The sequence below is a fragment of the Eptesicus fuscus genome, chromosome 1 (genome assembly GCF_027574615.1).
Source record: "Eptesicus fuscus isolate TK198812 chromosome 1, DD_ASM_mEF_20220401, whole genome shotgun sequence".
Lineage (NCBI taxonomy): Eukaryota > Metazoa > Chordata > Mammalia > Chiroptera > Vespertilionidae > Eptesicus > Eptesicus fuscus.
Genome location: NC_072473.1, coordinates 21,032,638 through 21,046,830, shown reverse-complemented (window position 1 = coordinate 21,046,830; position 14,193 = coordinate 21,032,638). Strand labels below are relative to the sequence as shown.

The following is a 14,193-nucleotide window of genomic DNA, read 5'->3' as shown; positions in this document are numbered from 1 at the left end:
ATTAATATACATGAAAAACTTTATTAAAAACAAATCAGTTCTTAATCACTGTCAAGGATAGGAGACTGATTAGTTTCCATAAGCAATTAAAATGCTATAGCTTTCAAAAGACAGAAATTAGAAAATTAGAAATGAATGGGCATATTGTTAGAGGAGACTAAATTTAAGAGTGAGAATTTAAAGCTTTTATGCAAAATCACAAACCCAGTTAGGAGAACAATACAAACCTTAGGGTGCTTATTGCTTATTTTGTATCCATTTTATAGAAAAAACATCACCAAAAATGTTTTGGATATGGATTTTCTAAGCATACATGAGTGCAAGAGAAAATCTAAATGCTAATCCGGCTAGTTGCCAAAGCAGAATGCACAGCCCAGGATCACCATACCGTGTTTAAAGCACATATGTTTGAAAACTTGGGAGCAATTTGTTACAAAGTAGAGAACCTGATACTATTATCTAGGGGAAAATAAAATTGATTCTCTTATGTATGAAATTCTTATTTACATTAAATTCTTTCAAAGTGGACAAGAACCTGGAATCATTTAAAGAATTATTTCACCATTCTTTCTCCATGCTGGATTGTAAAAAAAAACAAAAAAAAAAAAACCCCCCACCACACACACACACACACCCCTCCATTTTAACAGAACAACATTATTTTTAACTAAATAACTATCATTCACTTTCTGATCCCCTATTAGAAAGCATTTCTGTTCTGCTTCATGACAAAAGGCTTGAGAAAGAGAAAGCATTAAATGATACATACAGAAATTGTGAAAGGTAACCAATAGGATCAGCTGAGCTTTATTTGCCGGATTTAGGCTTTGTACTTAACTTTTATTAACTTTTAATGTGTTAGTGGTCACTAGGTATTTTTAGGTACTGACTGTGCTCAGATTACTCCCATAGTCTATTTAAAGGACACAAGGGAAAATTATACAGGTTGGTCCGCCACACCTTCGAATACTGACAGTTATTGTCTAGTTTGGGTCACCTGTAACTACTACTTCTTTCTCTTCATTTAAAAAACAGTGAAATTCCGGTAGTGAATTTTAATCAATTATTTCTAATGACTTAAACTGTCATTTCCCTTGAGTGCTGTCTGTGCTGGATTGACAGTGGCTACTGTACATGAGATTTAAACCAGGAATTTCAGGACACTCTACTGGTTTCCACAGGTGTGAAATGCAGCCAGAAAAGGCTTGTCACAACCAAGGAAATGGGAGCCAAAGAGGAAATAGGAGGCAAAGAGGAAATGGGAGGCAAATGCACAGCCTACAGATGACATCTGCATTGGCTGCCCAGCATCCATTCATCTCCTTCCTGGGAGAAGTAGCTCCAATTCTCTTTAGGCAATCACCCTTCTCTCATCCTCTGCCATGTGGCTTGCCTGAGATTCTACCCCACCTCCAGCTCCAGTATCCTGTCCTGACCCCAGTGGTAGGTTCAGGAGAGAGCCATGTGGTCTAATCAGCCCAACTGAGATTTGTGCTCAGTTTGCAGGAGTCCCTCTTCTCAGCTTAGATTGACAGTGTGTGGCTGGGGCCTGCAGCCCTCACGAAGACAGAATTTAATCGGCCACATCTGGAGCCATCCCAGGAACAGACTTGTGGGGATCCAGGTGACTGAGTCTGGAATAAATCAGCACCTGAACTAAGCTACCCTTGGATTGCTGGTTCCATGAGCAAAATAATTACTTAAAATTTTTTTTCTCTTAGTGTGGCTGAGTTTTTCTATTACTTGCACTGTTACAGCTATTAGCAGCAGCAGCATGAAGTTGGCAAGATGTCCCACGTCCAGGGAACAAGGGCAGTCCACTTTTTACACAGTGGAAGTACTGTATGACTGACAAAAGTGGATTTTCCTCATGGGGCAAGCAGGTATTAATGGCTCAATAGGAGTAATTGGGAAAAGTAGAGCAATTTGAGGGAAAAAGTATTAAATCTGTGAGTTAGAATTAATATCTTGACCCTCAGTTTTTTAAACTACAGTGGGTTAGGGGTTTAAAAGCAATTTAATGAGTTTGGATGACCTACTTTGAAAAATGAAATAGGTTGGATTAGAGTTGAAAATATCAGAGCTCACTGAACTTGGTAGGATAAGTATTGACTTGTGAAACTTTTGTTTCAGTTCTGTGGGTTTGCTGAATCATGATGCAAAATATATTTCTTGCCAAGGGAAATGAATGAGACATGAAAGCCATTGCTCTAAGCCTTTTGTTGAATGATTCAAAGCCTTCTAGGTCAGCATTCTTCTATATTTTAATGGATATAACAATCACTAGGGAGCTTAAAGATGACCCCAATACCCAGAAATTCTAGGATAATAGGCCTGGGAAGGTGGCACAGAAATACACTTCTTTTAAGAAACACTGCTAGACTCCATAGCAGTTGTTCTTACTCAGAAAGCACACCAGAACCACCTGAAAAACTTGGAAATCACACGTGAGGCCCCACCTTGCAGGATTCTGGTTGCAGGTCTAGGCAAGGAAGGCCTGAGTGTTTCTACTTTTGTTATAAACATCCCAGGTTCGCCCGGCCAGTGTGGCTCAGTGGTTGAGCATCGACCTATGAACCAGGAGGTTATGGTTCAATTCCTGATCTGGGCACAAGCCTGGGTTTCAGGCTGGGTCCCCAGTAGGAGGCATGGAGGAGGCAGCCGATCAATGATTCGCTCATCATTGATGTTTCTCTCTCTCTCTCCCTCACTGAAATCAATAAAAAAACATATATTTTTTTTTAAAAAAACAACACATCCCAGGTTCTTCAGTATTATACTAGAACTTGAGAACCTCTTCTCTAGGGCATGTTCTTTAGGATACTGGATTTGTTTCAGTCATTTATTAAAAAACAAAACTAAGACAGGGAATGATGATCAGGTAATTCCCGGAGTCCCAGTGGTTCTGTGAGTCTGGTGCTCCTTGACAAGGAACACTTAAGTAACTGGGCACTTTACTCTTCACGTGAAAGCTTTAAGTATCCACAGTGGTATCCACAGAATGTCCTTCCTGCCCCCTCCCCACCCCCGAAAGAGTCAAAACACTGAGTGTGAAATCAGGAGATCAAAGTTCTATGTATTCTGGCTTTGCCACCAAGAAGCTATGTGACCTGGATTTCCTAAATATAAAAGAAGGCAATTGAACTAGATGCTCTCTAAAATCCCTCCTGTTCCATTATTCCATGATCACAGAGGGCTGGCCTAATATTTACTTTGTTGGTTTTTTTTTTTTTTAATGGCCCATGAGCTTAAGACAATTAGAATACATACAATGAATTAGTAAGACTGCCAAAGAGAAAAGAAAATGTCAGTGGCTGGTATACTACCAAGCAATTCACAAATGCTCAAAATTAATTAAATTAAGAACACACAAAAATTAGAGCTCATTAAAGAAGCTAAGATGGCAGAATTAGATTTGCAGAGTCAAGGACCCAAAGCCAAAGAGAAGACCCCAAGCTGGAAGTCTAAGCCCCTTGTGGAGGTCATTTCTGAGAATGATCAGAAGTGCCAGATCCAGATCCAGCGGCAGTGGTCAATTTCCCCCAGTATGCCTGAGTTGGAAGGCCGGGAAGTGAGCAGCAGCTAGTGCACCAATACCTGAGGAAGGGCCAGCAGCTGGAACTGAAGAGCCAGAGGGAACAACGGCAACTGGATCTGAAGGGCCAGGAGAAACTGGAGCGGCTGGAGCATTAGGAGAAATAATGGCAATTCATGCTAGAGATGGCCAGATTCAAAGTCTGTGTTCTCTTGTTGACCACTTAAGGAATAGTAGCTCATTCACTTGGGCAAGTTCATCAGAATGAACGTTTTTCTACACATTTGAGTGCAGAAAAAGAAGAGACATTGGGTAGAAGGTGAACAAAAGCAGTCCAGTCAGAGTCTCTGGTTCAATGGCATTTCCATCGGGACAAGACCAGGTGTAGACCCGTATTTTGCTCAGGATGACTCTTCCCTACCTGGCCACATATCTGCGACCTAGTTGGAAAAGTGGCTCAGTTGGTTACTGGTGGCTCACCCAACCACTGAAACGGAAAGGCTGCGTGATATAGTGAATGAGCACATCCACAGGGGGTGTTAGGAAGGGATGCTCAGGAAGTGTCACGATCTGTGTTGGGGCCATCCGCAGGAAGGGATGAAGGGGCTGCTTTGGGAAGGCAGGTCCCCAAGAAAGCACTTCCCTGCTACAGTGGCAGGAAGTGAAAGGCCATCGCCACAAAAAGAAATAGCATGTTCAGAGGGAACAGGAAATAGCTAAGTTCCAAAGTTATTATTATTTTTTAAATAAGAAAAATAGATGCTAGGGGGTCTAGAATATTATACAGCCTGTTTCTAGAAGGCATTTCCCTTTAGATCCAAGTAAATTGGATTTAAATGGTTCAGACCATCAAAGTAAAAAAAAAAAAAAAAAAAACACAAAAAAACTCGGATGATCTGAAACTTTCATTTGTATCAAACAAAGCCACTTCCGGTATATGTGATAGATTTGGTTTGTGCTGAAAACAAAGTTTTAAGAGTGAAGAGAAATGCAGTTGCCTCAGTGCCCATGGACCAGGGTTAGTTTAGTGATGTAGTAACAGCACGAAGGAAAAAGTTATTTTGAGAATATTTAGAAATTTGTGTTATTTTTGGTTAGCCATAACAATAGAAAGGAAAAGTACCTAAGGAAAAAAAATACACTAGAGATAATCTAAATTATTTTGTTGACTAGAAGCAAAGGCAAATAATACATCTCCTCTGAGATGGTCTGTTATGAGGAGCTAGTGGCCTGACAGGAAGTGAGAGGAATATGGGAGGCTCCAGGTTATGGAACACACCCTAAAGCAAGGACTGCTGACAGGTACACAAAGTGTTATCGAGTTTCCCCCACAAGAGACACAATAGTAAACCAGATTTATTTGCCAGGTGTTACCGCTTGCCAAAAGTTAAGCTATTAATTAAGCTCGGTAAAAGGTCATTTGCAAAGAAGAGATTATACTGATGACTGTCCCTGATTACATTTTTCAGAAATCAGGTAAGGCCAAAGGAAAAATGGAGTGGGGGAGGGGATGAATTAAAATACATCTATGTATATGCCAGAATGTGGGGGCTGAAACCTATTTCAGTGTTAGGTGTATAAATGCCAATGACTGAGACAAGTGTGTGACCCCGGGTAGGCTCTGCATTTCCCTTAAAACACGTGTCATGTATAAATCAATCTTTTCATCTGGCATTCCTGGATTAGAAAGGCTATCAGCCAATTTAAATGAGTGGCCATATAGTCAGCCACACTGTTTTACATACCCTACATGTACTAAGGCACTGATCTTTACTTCAAACCTATTAAACACTTTTAATTTCTCTAATTTAGCTCCCAAGGGAACAGGCACAGAATGGTAGTGAGTGGAAAAGTCACCATTTGAACCCAGAGTCTGAATCCAGAATTAAACTTCTATGACATAGGTATAGCCAGGATGACTTCATAGTAATAAACAGAACATGAAGAAACACTAAAGATTGGAGACTTCAAAGTCAAAATCTAATGCAGTTATTTTATTTTGCATTTTTAAAGTTTAAACTTTCTTTTTTTAAATTTTTGTATTTATTTTATTTTTTAAAAAATATATTTTATTAATTTTTTTTACAGAGAGGAAGGGAGAGGGATAGAGAGTTAGAAACATTGATGAAGAGAAACATCGATCAGCTGCCTCCTGCACACCCCCTATTGGGGATGTGCCCGCAACCAAGGTACATGCCCTTGACCGGAATCGAACCTGGGACCCTTCAGTCCGCAGGCTGATGCTCTATCCACTGAGCTAAACCAGTCAGGGCTTAAAATTTTTTAAATTTAATATATTTTTATTGATTTCAGAGAGGAAGGGAGAGGGAGAGAGAGAAACATCAATGATGAGAGAGAATCATTGATCGGCTGCCTCCTGCACACACCACATTGGGGATGGAGCCTGCAACCCGGGCATGTGCCCTGACTGGGAATCAAGCCATGACCTCCTTGTTCATAAGTCGATGCTCAACCACTGAGCCACACCCGCTGGGCTAAATTTTATTTTTCAATTACAGTTTATATTCAATATTATTTTAATTCAGTTACTTTAAATGTAAACTGGCCAGAGTTAAAGAATCCAATCATTGCAAAATATGACAGTATTTCTTCATCCAAGATTGAAGGAGACATAAGGCATTCAAAGAAATGTCATAAAAAACTTGAAATAATGAAAAATAGGTGGATCTTGATATAGCTGGCTGTTCTAGATTTTACAAAAGTAAAACATCTTCAAAACAATATAAATAAAACCAGTTTTGTTGTTTAAGGCCAAGTGTACTTAGGAGTTTTAGTCGTTTGTCATCTATGGTTTTCTTTCGTGCTGATACTTTGAAACATAACTCAGTCCAGAAAAGATTAAAAAAATAAGCTCAAGGTTCTTTCAGATCTCAACAGATGATTACACAGGTTTAATAATTGACCCAGGGTTAACCAATATGTAAAAATTTAAAAAGGCAAAAAGGATGAGCAATGTTTAAAATTGCACACTCCGCCTAAAAAGTTGTGTGTCATAGGGAACTTTAAATCCAACATCTTAGGAAAAATTGTTCGCAATACAATTTAAATAAGGAAAATTATTTCAAAGACAAATGTTTTTGTTGGTGGTTCTCTTTAATACAAGGAAGGTCTTAAATCAGTGGCTCTTGCCTCCCTGAATATTAGTCCTTACTATGTTCTATCCTAGTTAGGCCAGAACATTTCACTGGTGGCATCAGTGAAATGTGCATATGAACACACTACATCTCATTGTTTCCAGACTTCCCCCACTCGACATTGGAATCACTTGGGTAGTTTTGTCTTTATCAGTTTAGCCTGTGGTATATATATATAAACCCAAACCTTCTGTCAATAATATTTAGATACCAATGTATGTAGACCACTATAAAGTTGATTTTAGAAGGGCTTAGAAAAATAGCAGGGAGTGGGTTGGCAGGGACTCTTTGGAAAAGAATACTGATGAAAATAATGCTTAGAGGGAGAGAGAAAAGTACCAGAGGGACGAGGATAAGTGAAGACAAATGAGAGCAGCCGAAGGCCTGATTTAGATCCCAGGCCACAAAGCTCCTACAATCTACCTCTGAGGCCATAATAGTAAATGGTTGCATCATGGCACAGTGACTGGAAGCAGTGATGCAAAGTGACACTTCTTCATTTTAGATACCACACCAATGTTTACCATGGTCAGAGAATTAACACACGAGTTCTAAAAGTATACGAAACTACTAACATGGGCCATCCGTGCCTCAATGCACCCATTTGAACTTTTTTATATGCCTATAATTGTATCTGATACAAAAGATGTCAGTATACAAACACACCTTTATTGCAAGCAAAAACAAATAGCCTTTCTCAGTCTTCAGTTTCTTCAGCAAGTATATTTCATTTCTCTTTTCAAAAACTTTAATATCTCTCTTTCCATTTCTTCTGGGACTCCAATTACAAATCCATTGAACCTCCTCACCTTACTCCATATTTCTCTTAGTTTTTTTTTTTTCTTCTGTATTTTCTAAACCTTTGTCTATCTGTTCTTCAGTTTGGATACTTACTTCTGATCCCTCTTCTGGTTCACTAATTCTAGAATTTCCACTTTTAAATTCCTAATTTTTAAAAATATATATTTTATTGATTTTTTACAGAGAGGAAGGGAGAGGGAGAGAGAGTTAGAAACATTGATGAGAGAGAAACATCAATCAGCTGCCTCCTGCACACCCCCTACTTGGGATGTACCCACAACCAAGGTACATGCCCTTGACCGGAATCAAACCTGGGACCCTTGAGTCCAGAGGCCGAGGCTCTATCCAAACTGGTTAGGCAAATTCCTAATTTTTTGCTAATGTCATCCATCTTGTCAATGAATTGCTTGAACATGCTGATCATGATTATTTTACTTTAAAAAATGTTTGCATTGATTTTTTTAAAATATATTTTTATTGATTTCAGAGAGGAAGGGAGAGGGAGAGATAGGAACATCAATGATGAGAATCAGTGATCAGCTGCCTCCTGCACGTCCCCTACTGGGGATCAAGCCTGCAACCCAGGCATGTGTCCTTGACCAGAATCAAACCTGAGACCCTTCGGTCCACAGGCCAATGCTCTATCCACGAGCCAAATTGGCTAGGACTACATTGATTTTTTTAGAGAGAAAGGAATGGAAAGATAGAAACATCGATGAGAGAGAAACATGATTGGCTGCCTCCAGCATGGCCCCTTCTGGGGATCAAGCTGAAACCCGGGCATGTGCCCTGACTGGGAATCAAAATGGTAACCTCTTGGTGCCTGGGATGAGGCTCAATCCACTGAACCACACCAGCCAGATAATAACAATTATTTTAAAGCCTGGTAACTCCAATATCAGGATTTCCTATGGGTCTGTTTCTAATGTCACTTGCCTCTGTTGTTTTTAGTAACATGTTCTTTTGTAAGCTTGACTATTCTTTTATAGAAAACTAGAAATTGTATATGAAAACTCTAAAAAGAAGTTAGATGAGGAGCATTAGCAACCTCAGAACATCTTAATCTAATCGGGGTTTTCAAGTTATCTGAATCTGGGCTTCAACTCCTGTGAAGACTGGTTTATTTTCAGTTCACCTTACTTCTAGGATTGACCCTTCACAGTCCCAATCAAAAGTTTGTGATCTTACCAATATTTACCCCACCACTGGCAGCCTCTGACTCCATCCTTTGCCTCCCTGTCTTCATAACCTATGACAGTGCTGCTTAGCCCTCAAATACTCCTTTCCGAATTGACAGATTATCTCTAGGGACAACAAATGCCAGGCCCATCTCTCTGGGCTTTCCTTCTCTCCTGGATATTGGTCCCACAATTCCTCACTCTGTTGGTAGCTGTCCAGTCCTTCAGATAATTGGGTGTGTGTGTGTGTGTGTGTGTGTGTGTGTGTGTGTGTGTGTTCCACTTCTCTAGATGTTCTCAGCAGACAGGTGCCTTTGAAATAACCCATTCCACCACTTTTGTCCCATTTTGCCCCATGTTGCCCAGGGCATGGTTTTAAGGCCCTCTCTATCTTCATCAACTTTTATCTATCAAAATTAGAACACAGGATTTGGGGGTTGGAGGGGTTTATGTTCAAACTGGCTTTACCTCTACACAGCATTGGACAAGTTATACAGCTTTTCCATAATTAATTTAGAAAATAAGGCTAGTAAAATCTATTTCAGGGTCACTGAGATTAAATAACATGGGTAAAGTGTTTAGCACAATCCCTAGTCAACAGTAATAGCAGTTAGCACTTATTGAACATTATTTTCACTGCTAGTTCTATTAAAATGCTTAAATATAAGCCACTCTATGCTCGAATTTGATCAGTGCCTTCACTCTTTGGTGAAATAAGTATACACATTTTCACCTTCATAGCTTGTTTACACTATCCTTCAATACTCCCTTTTCCTAATGTAACCCAATATATTCATCCAGGCCTAAAATGGAGTTCAACCTTCCCCAAAGATATGCTAAAAATTCAAAATCCATACTAACCCATACTTGATCTAATTCTTCAACTTAGCAATACACAATTTATCAACTATTCCCTAATTTTGTTAGTCTCCTTCCAAACTAAATTCTAAAGTGCTTATAAAAACAGCCAATAAGTCCTGTCCTCCATAACATACGCAGGATAGCACTGAACATGCAAGAAGTTCTCAAAACATGCATTTGGTTCAGTATGGAGAAAAAGATCTTCATATTCCATAATTATGGTTGGAATTAATCCTCTAAATCACAGAGAATGGGGGAAGAGTGCAGAGGGACACAGGTAGAAGACAAGGAAATGAGTAAACAAGCACAACACAAACAGAAAGTTTTTCTGGTAAAATATTTACTTGAAATCCTTCACTATAAGCATAACTTCAACTAACCCAGTTGCATTATTTAAAAATGACAACTCAAAGTCCAAAGTTGCACTTTTACAATTCAAGTTTAGAGTTTAACAGGAACATTCTGGCTCCTTTGAGTAGACACTTCCTTTCACTAGGAGAACAAAAAAAAAAGGAAAACCCTAACTAGTTCAAGAAGTTGGCTAAAATTGATCTGTGAAAAAATACTCTTATGAACTAGCCATTAGAATGGTAATATCCTGCTTTACTTATATTCAGAACGAGCTGCTTATGAAAATAAGGACAAAATAAAGATGTAAAAGTTGTACTTTTGAGTAATAGGATCTTTGACTGCAATTCTTTGAGTTTTTGAGTCTTTTTAAAAAAATCAAAAACACAGAAGGACATACTAAATGCTTTCTTATAACATAATAACATTAAATGCCTTATTTTTTTTAACTTATTTCCAGAGGATTCATGCTATTCTTCACAAGGCAACTTTTTAGTATATTTTCTGTTTATCACTTTCTTCCAATTAATGCTAAAGTAACTATATTACTAAAGTCACTGTAAAGTAAAAATAGCTCACTCTAGAAATCATCCCATCTCTGACAATTTTTACCTCCATTTACCCACGCCACACCCTGGTATTTTATTGACAAAAATTGTGCTTTGCTATTTGTGACAGAATGATGCCTTTTAGTGATTATATATTTAGAAAGAAATTTTCCTTTTAGTAAGTGACATAATCATTCAGTGCTCGATTATCATGTGCTGAGCGTGATGATAAAATATACTCATGGTCATTTACATTTAATAAGATGTGATATCTAATGGTGGTATACTTGAGATTTTTGAGTTTTTTGAACTCCTACTGAAATAGCTTAGTTTTGTAGCAAAGTGACCTAAAATTCTGATTTTCATCACCTCAGAAGAATCTATTGAAATTCTCTAGGTGGGAAGACCCAAGTACTTTATAGAGATATAACTATGAACACTTGTAATTTTGATGTTTTAGGGGAGGAGGAGGAGTGGAGATCTCTTTTAGGTATCAGAAACAGCAGGGATTATAAAACAGTTCTGGCAACATCAACCCATTTGTATAATACAAATAATCAGAAAATGGGGAAAGAGTTAATTCAAGATGTGAATAAATAGCTAAAAATGGTGTGTATATATATCACAATAATTTTCTTAGAGGACTCTTCTGTCCATTCCATCAAATTATAGGAACCATGACCGCATGCTTTTTTAGCCAGATAGTTTAGTATGACAACATTTGCAAGTGGAGAAAGGCCTTGCATTTGACATCCATGCACAACAGCTTACCTACAGCATTGTAGAGAGGCTCTCCAGTTATCTTGTCCCAGACTACAGTGGTTTCCCTCTGGTTACTGACACCAATAGCTTTAAAGAGAAAGTTAAACAGAAGGGAACAGAAATTAAACAAGAAGAAAATGACTTCAGAATTGTTCTCTCTCTCTCTTTTTTTTTTAACAGGCACAACTAAACATAACAATTCAAAAAATATCTGGAACAACAACAACAAAAATATCTGGAACATTTGTAGTGGTATTGAATTTATTTTCTTTAAGTGGCCCCAGGAAAAGTGAACACCCAATGTCAAGTGTTTCTTTTTATTGCTACAGACTCCTTCCTGCTTCATTCCCAGCACAAGATGACATGAACCCAGATCAATATCCAGATGAAACGCTTCCAGGTTGCCTTAAAAAAGGGAATGCAGCACGTTTCCAAATTTATAATATCCAATTTATTATTCTAAGGAGACCAACAATCACCTCATTCATTTATTTACTAACTGGTACAAGAAATTTCCTTGTGTGTGTGTGTGTGTGTGTGTGTGTGTGTGTGTGTGTGTGTATACACCTGCATTTTAAGAAAATAGCCACAGATAAGATCCCTCATGCAGGGCAAATGCACATTATCGTTAGTTTGAAATTCAATTTTATTTCTGTCTTTTAATTATATAATATGGAACATATGAGTTTTAATCAGCATAAATACAATATGTGATGGCATTTACATTATACTGTCCTATAGTTACAACTCAAGTGTTATAATTACAGTAAGTTACTATAAGTAAAATACAAATCCATACCATCTTTTTCAATTCAGCTTGATTCAGCTAAATCAGAGGTTCTCAGATTTGATTGTACATTGGAATCAGCTGCAGAGCTTTTAAGACATAGCGATGCTCAGACCCTGGCCCAAAAGTTCTAATTTAACTGACCTAGGGGGGAATCTGGGCATTAATATTTTTTCTTAAAATTCCCCAGGTGATTCTACTGTACAACCCAGTTGAACTCACTGGGCTAAAAAATTATATGAGAGAGAGACAGAGAGAGAGAGAGAGAGATCTCTTCCAGAATTTAAGATCAGGACAGACCTTAAAGGCTATTTCTAGAATCATCTATCATGTGACCATTCAGACAGCGCGTCTAGTGACAAGATACTACCTCTTCTCCAAGCAGACAATGTCTATTGCATAGCTTTGCTATTAAAAAATCAAATCCTTTGTAGCTTCCACCTTTAGGTCTTAGCTATATTCTTTGGAGATACACAGAATTAGGTTAATCTTTCTTCCATGTCACTCTTTCATACTTGAAGCAGCTACTTTGTCCCTCAAGTCTTCTCTTCTCCTGTCTAGTCTACATAATCCAATTTCCTTATACTGCCCCAACTCTATTTGGAATATTCCTCTTCTAGGAACATACAATGATCTGTATTATTCAAATTGTACATCCAGAATAAAACACAAAACGGAACATTCTGAGCAACACGGAGCTGAGGGGGGACCAAGCAGCTCCCTTGTTCTAAATAATCTTTATCCAGTGATTTATTTACTTTATTGAACACCTTTTCTAAGGGACAAAGATGAATGATTCTACTCCAAGGAAGAGATTTGGGTGTGTCTTTTTTTTAATAGAAGGCACAAATGTTTATAAGACTTAAGAGAAAGGAGAATTGGGAGCGAGAGGAGCAAGGCTGGGAATCAATGGGACATGGTTCTGATCCTCTTAGTGACAGGAGAGGATGAGATTAATACACAGGTGGAGGGAGGAGCCTCAAATAGGGCAGAAGGCTATGGTTATTTGCTCAAATGGGACCTAGAAAAAGCTGGATCACAAGTTTGGGGCACTATTCAGTAGAGCTCAGGCTCTGAAGCCAGACTGCTGGGGTTGAAAGTCTAATTCCTCTGCTTCCTAGCAGCGTGACCCTGGATCTGCTTCATCTTCTGTGAAATGGGCACAACAGTTACCACCTTACAGGGTTTGCATGTTAAAACAGTGCCTGGCACATAGTAAGCACTCAATAAATTCCTAAATTACTGCTACTATTCATTGTCATCATTATTGAGGAGAGTGGATTAAGAGAATGGGGACTAGGCAAATCAGGAATGAATTCCCTGATAGTACTATGGGTACAACAGAGACTAGACACCTCAGTGGGACCTGGGTCACAAGTTGCTAAAGTATAGTACTGTGAATGTGACAATTTGGCAATGGTGGCTAGTAATGAATTCATGGTCTGCCAAAATCTCCTACTGCTCCCCACTACAGGCTGGCTGCACCCTTAGCCACAATCATGAGTCACTATTCTATGTCCCTCATATTACCTTTATTGGCTCATTCTAACTTGGATTCAGAATGTAATCTGGAGCTATTTCCATTTGATTTGTTGGTCACAGGGTCCTCCCCTGACCACTCTATCTTAATTCAATTCCCTTGTGCCAAGTAAAATTGTTTTTCTTACAAAGTCCAGAGAAATTGCTTCTCTACAAAGTCCAGTGAAATAGCTTCTCATACTCAGCCAGTGTGGCTCAGTGGTTGAGAGTCGACCTGTGAACCAGACAGTCACGGCTCGATTCCTGGTCAGGGCACATGCCCAGGTTGCGGGCTCAATCCCCAGTAGGGGGGCGTGCGGCAGGCAGCTGATCAATGACTTTCTCTCATCATTGATGTTTCTCTCTCTCCCTTCCTCTCTGAAATAAAAATATATTTTAAAAAATAAAAATAAAAACAGGTTTGTGAGGTTATCAGTGTGGCTCAGGAAAAAGAGCATGGGACCAGAAGACAGGGGAGCTGCGCTTTAATGTCATCTACCACTACACAGCCACATGACCTGCAATAAGTCCCTGTCCCTCATTTGCAGTTAGGTCTTGGTAACCAAAGATCCTTTATAGCATTAGCATTCTGTGATGTATTGTTCTATATAGGCAAGCAAAAGCTTGGTCCTTGGCAGAGCCAATTAATAAATTATCTGGCGGGGGTTAGGGGGAGGGGCGTTGAGCACAACTGGCTTGG

The 14,193-nt window shown here is 38.9% G+C and overlaps 1 protein-coding gene across 5 annotated transcripts in view; it reads right to left on the bottom strand.

Annotated features, from left to right (window-relative positions):
* Positions 1 to 14,193, bottom strand: part of GK (glycerol kinase) — a 69,854-nt gene that overhangs the window by 38,473 nt on the left and 17,188 nt on the right. For all 5 annotated transcript variants that reach the window (XM_028130677.2, XM_054720852.1, XM_054720851.1 and 2 more), the window contains exon 4: positions 11,198 to 11,275. In XM_028130677.2, coding sequence (XP_027986478.1) covers positions 11,198 to 11,275 — 78 coding nt within the window. The remainder of the gene's footprint in view (positions 1 to 11,197; positions 11,276 to 14,193) is intronic.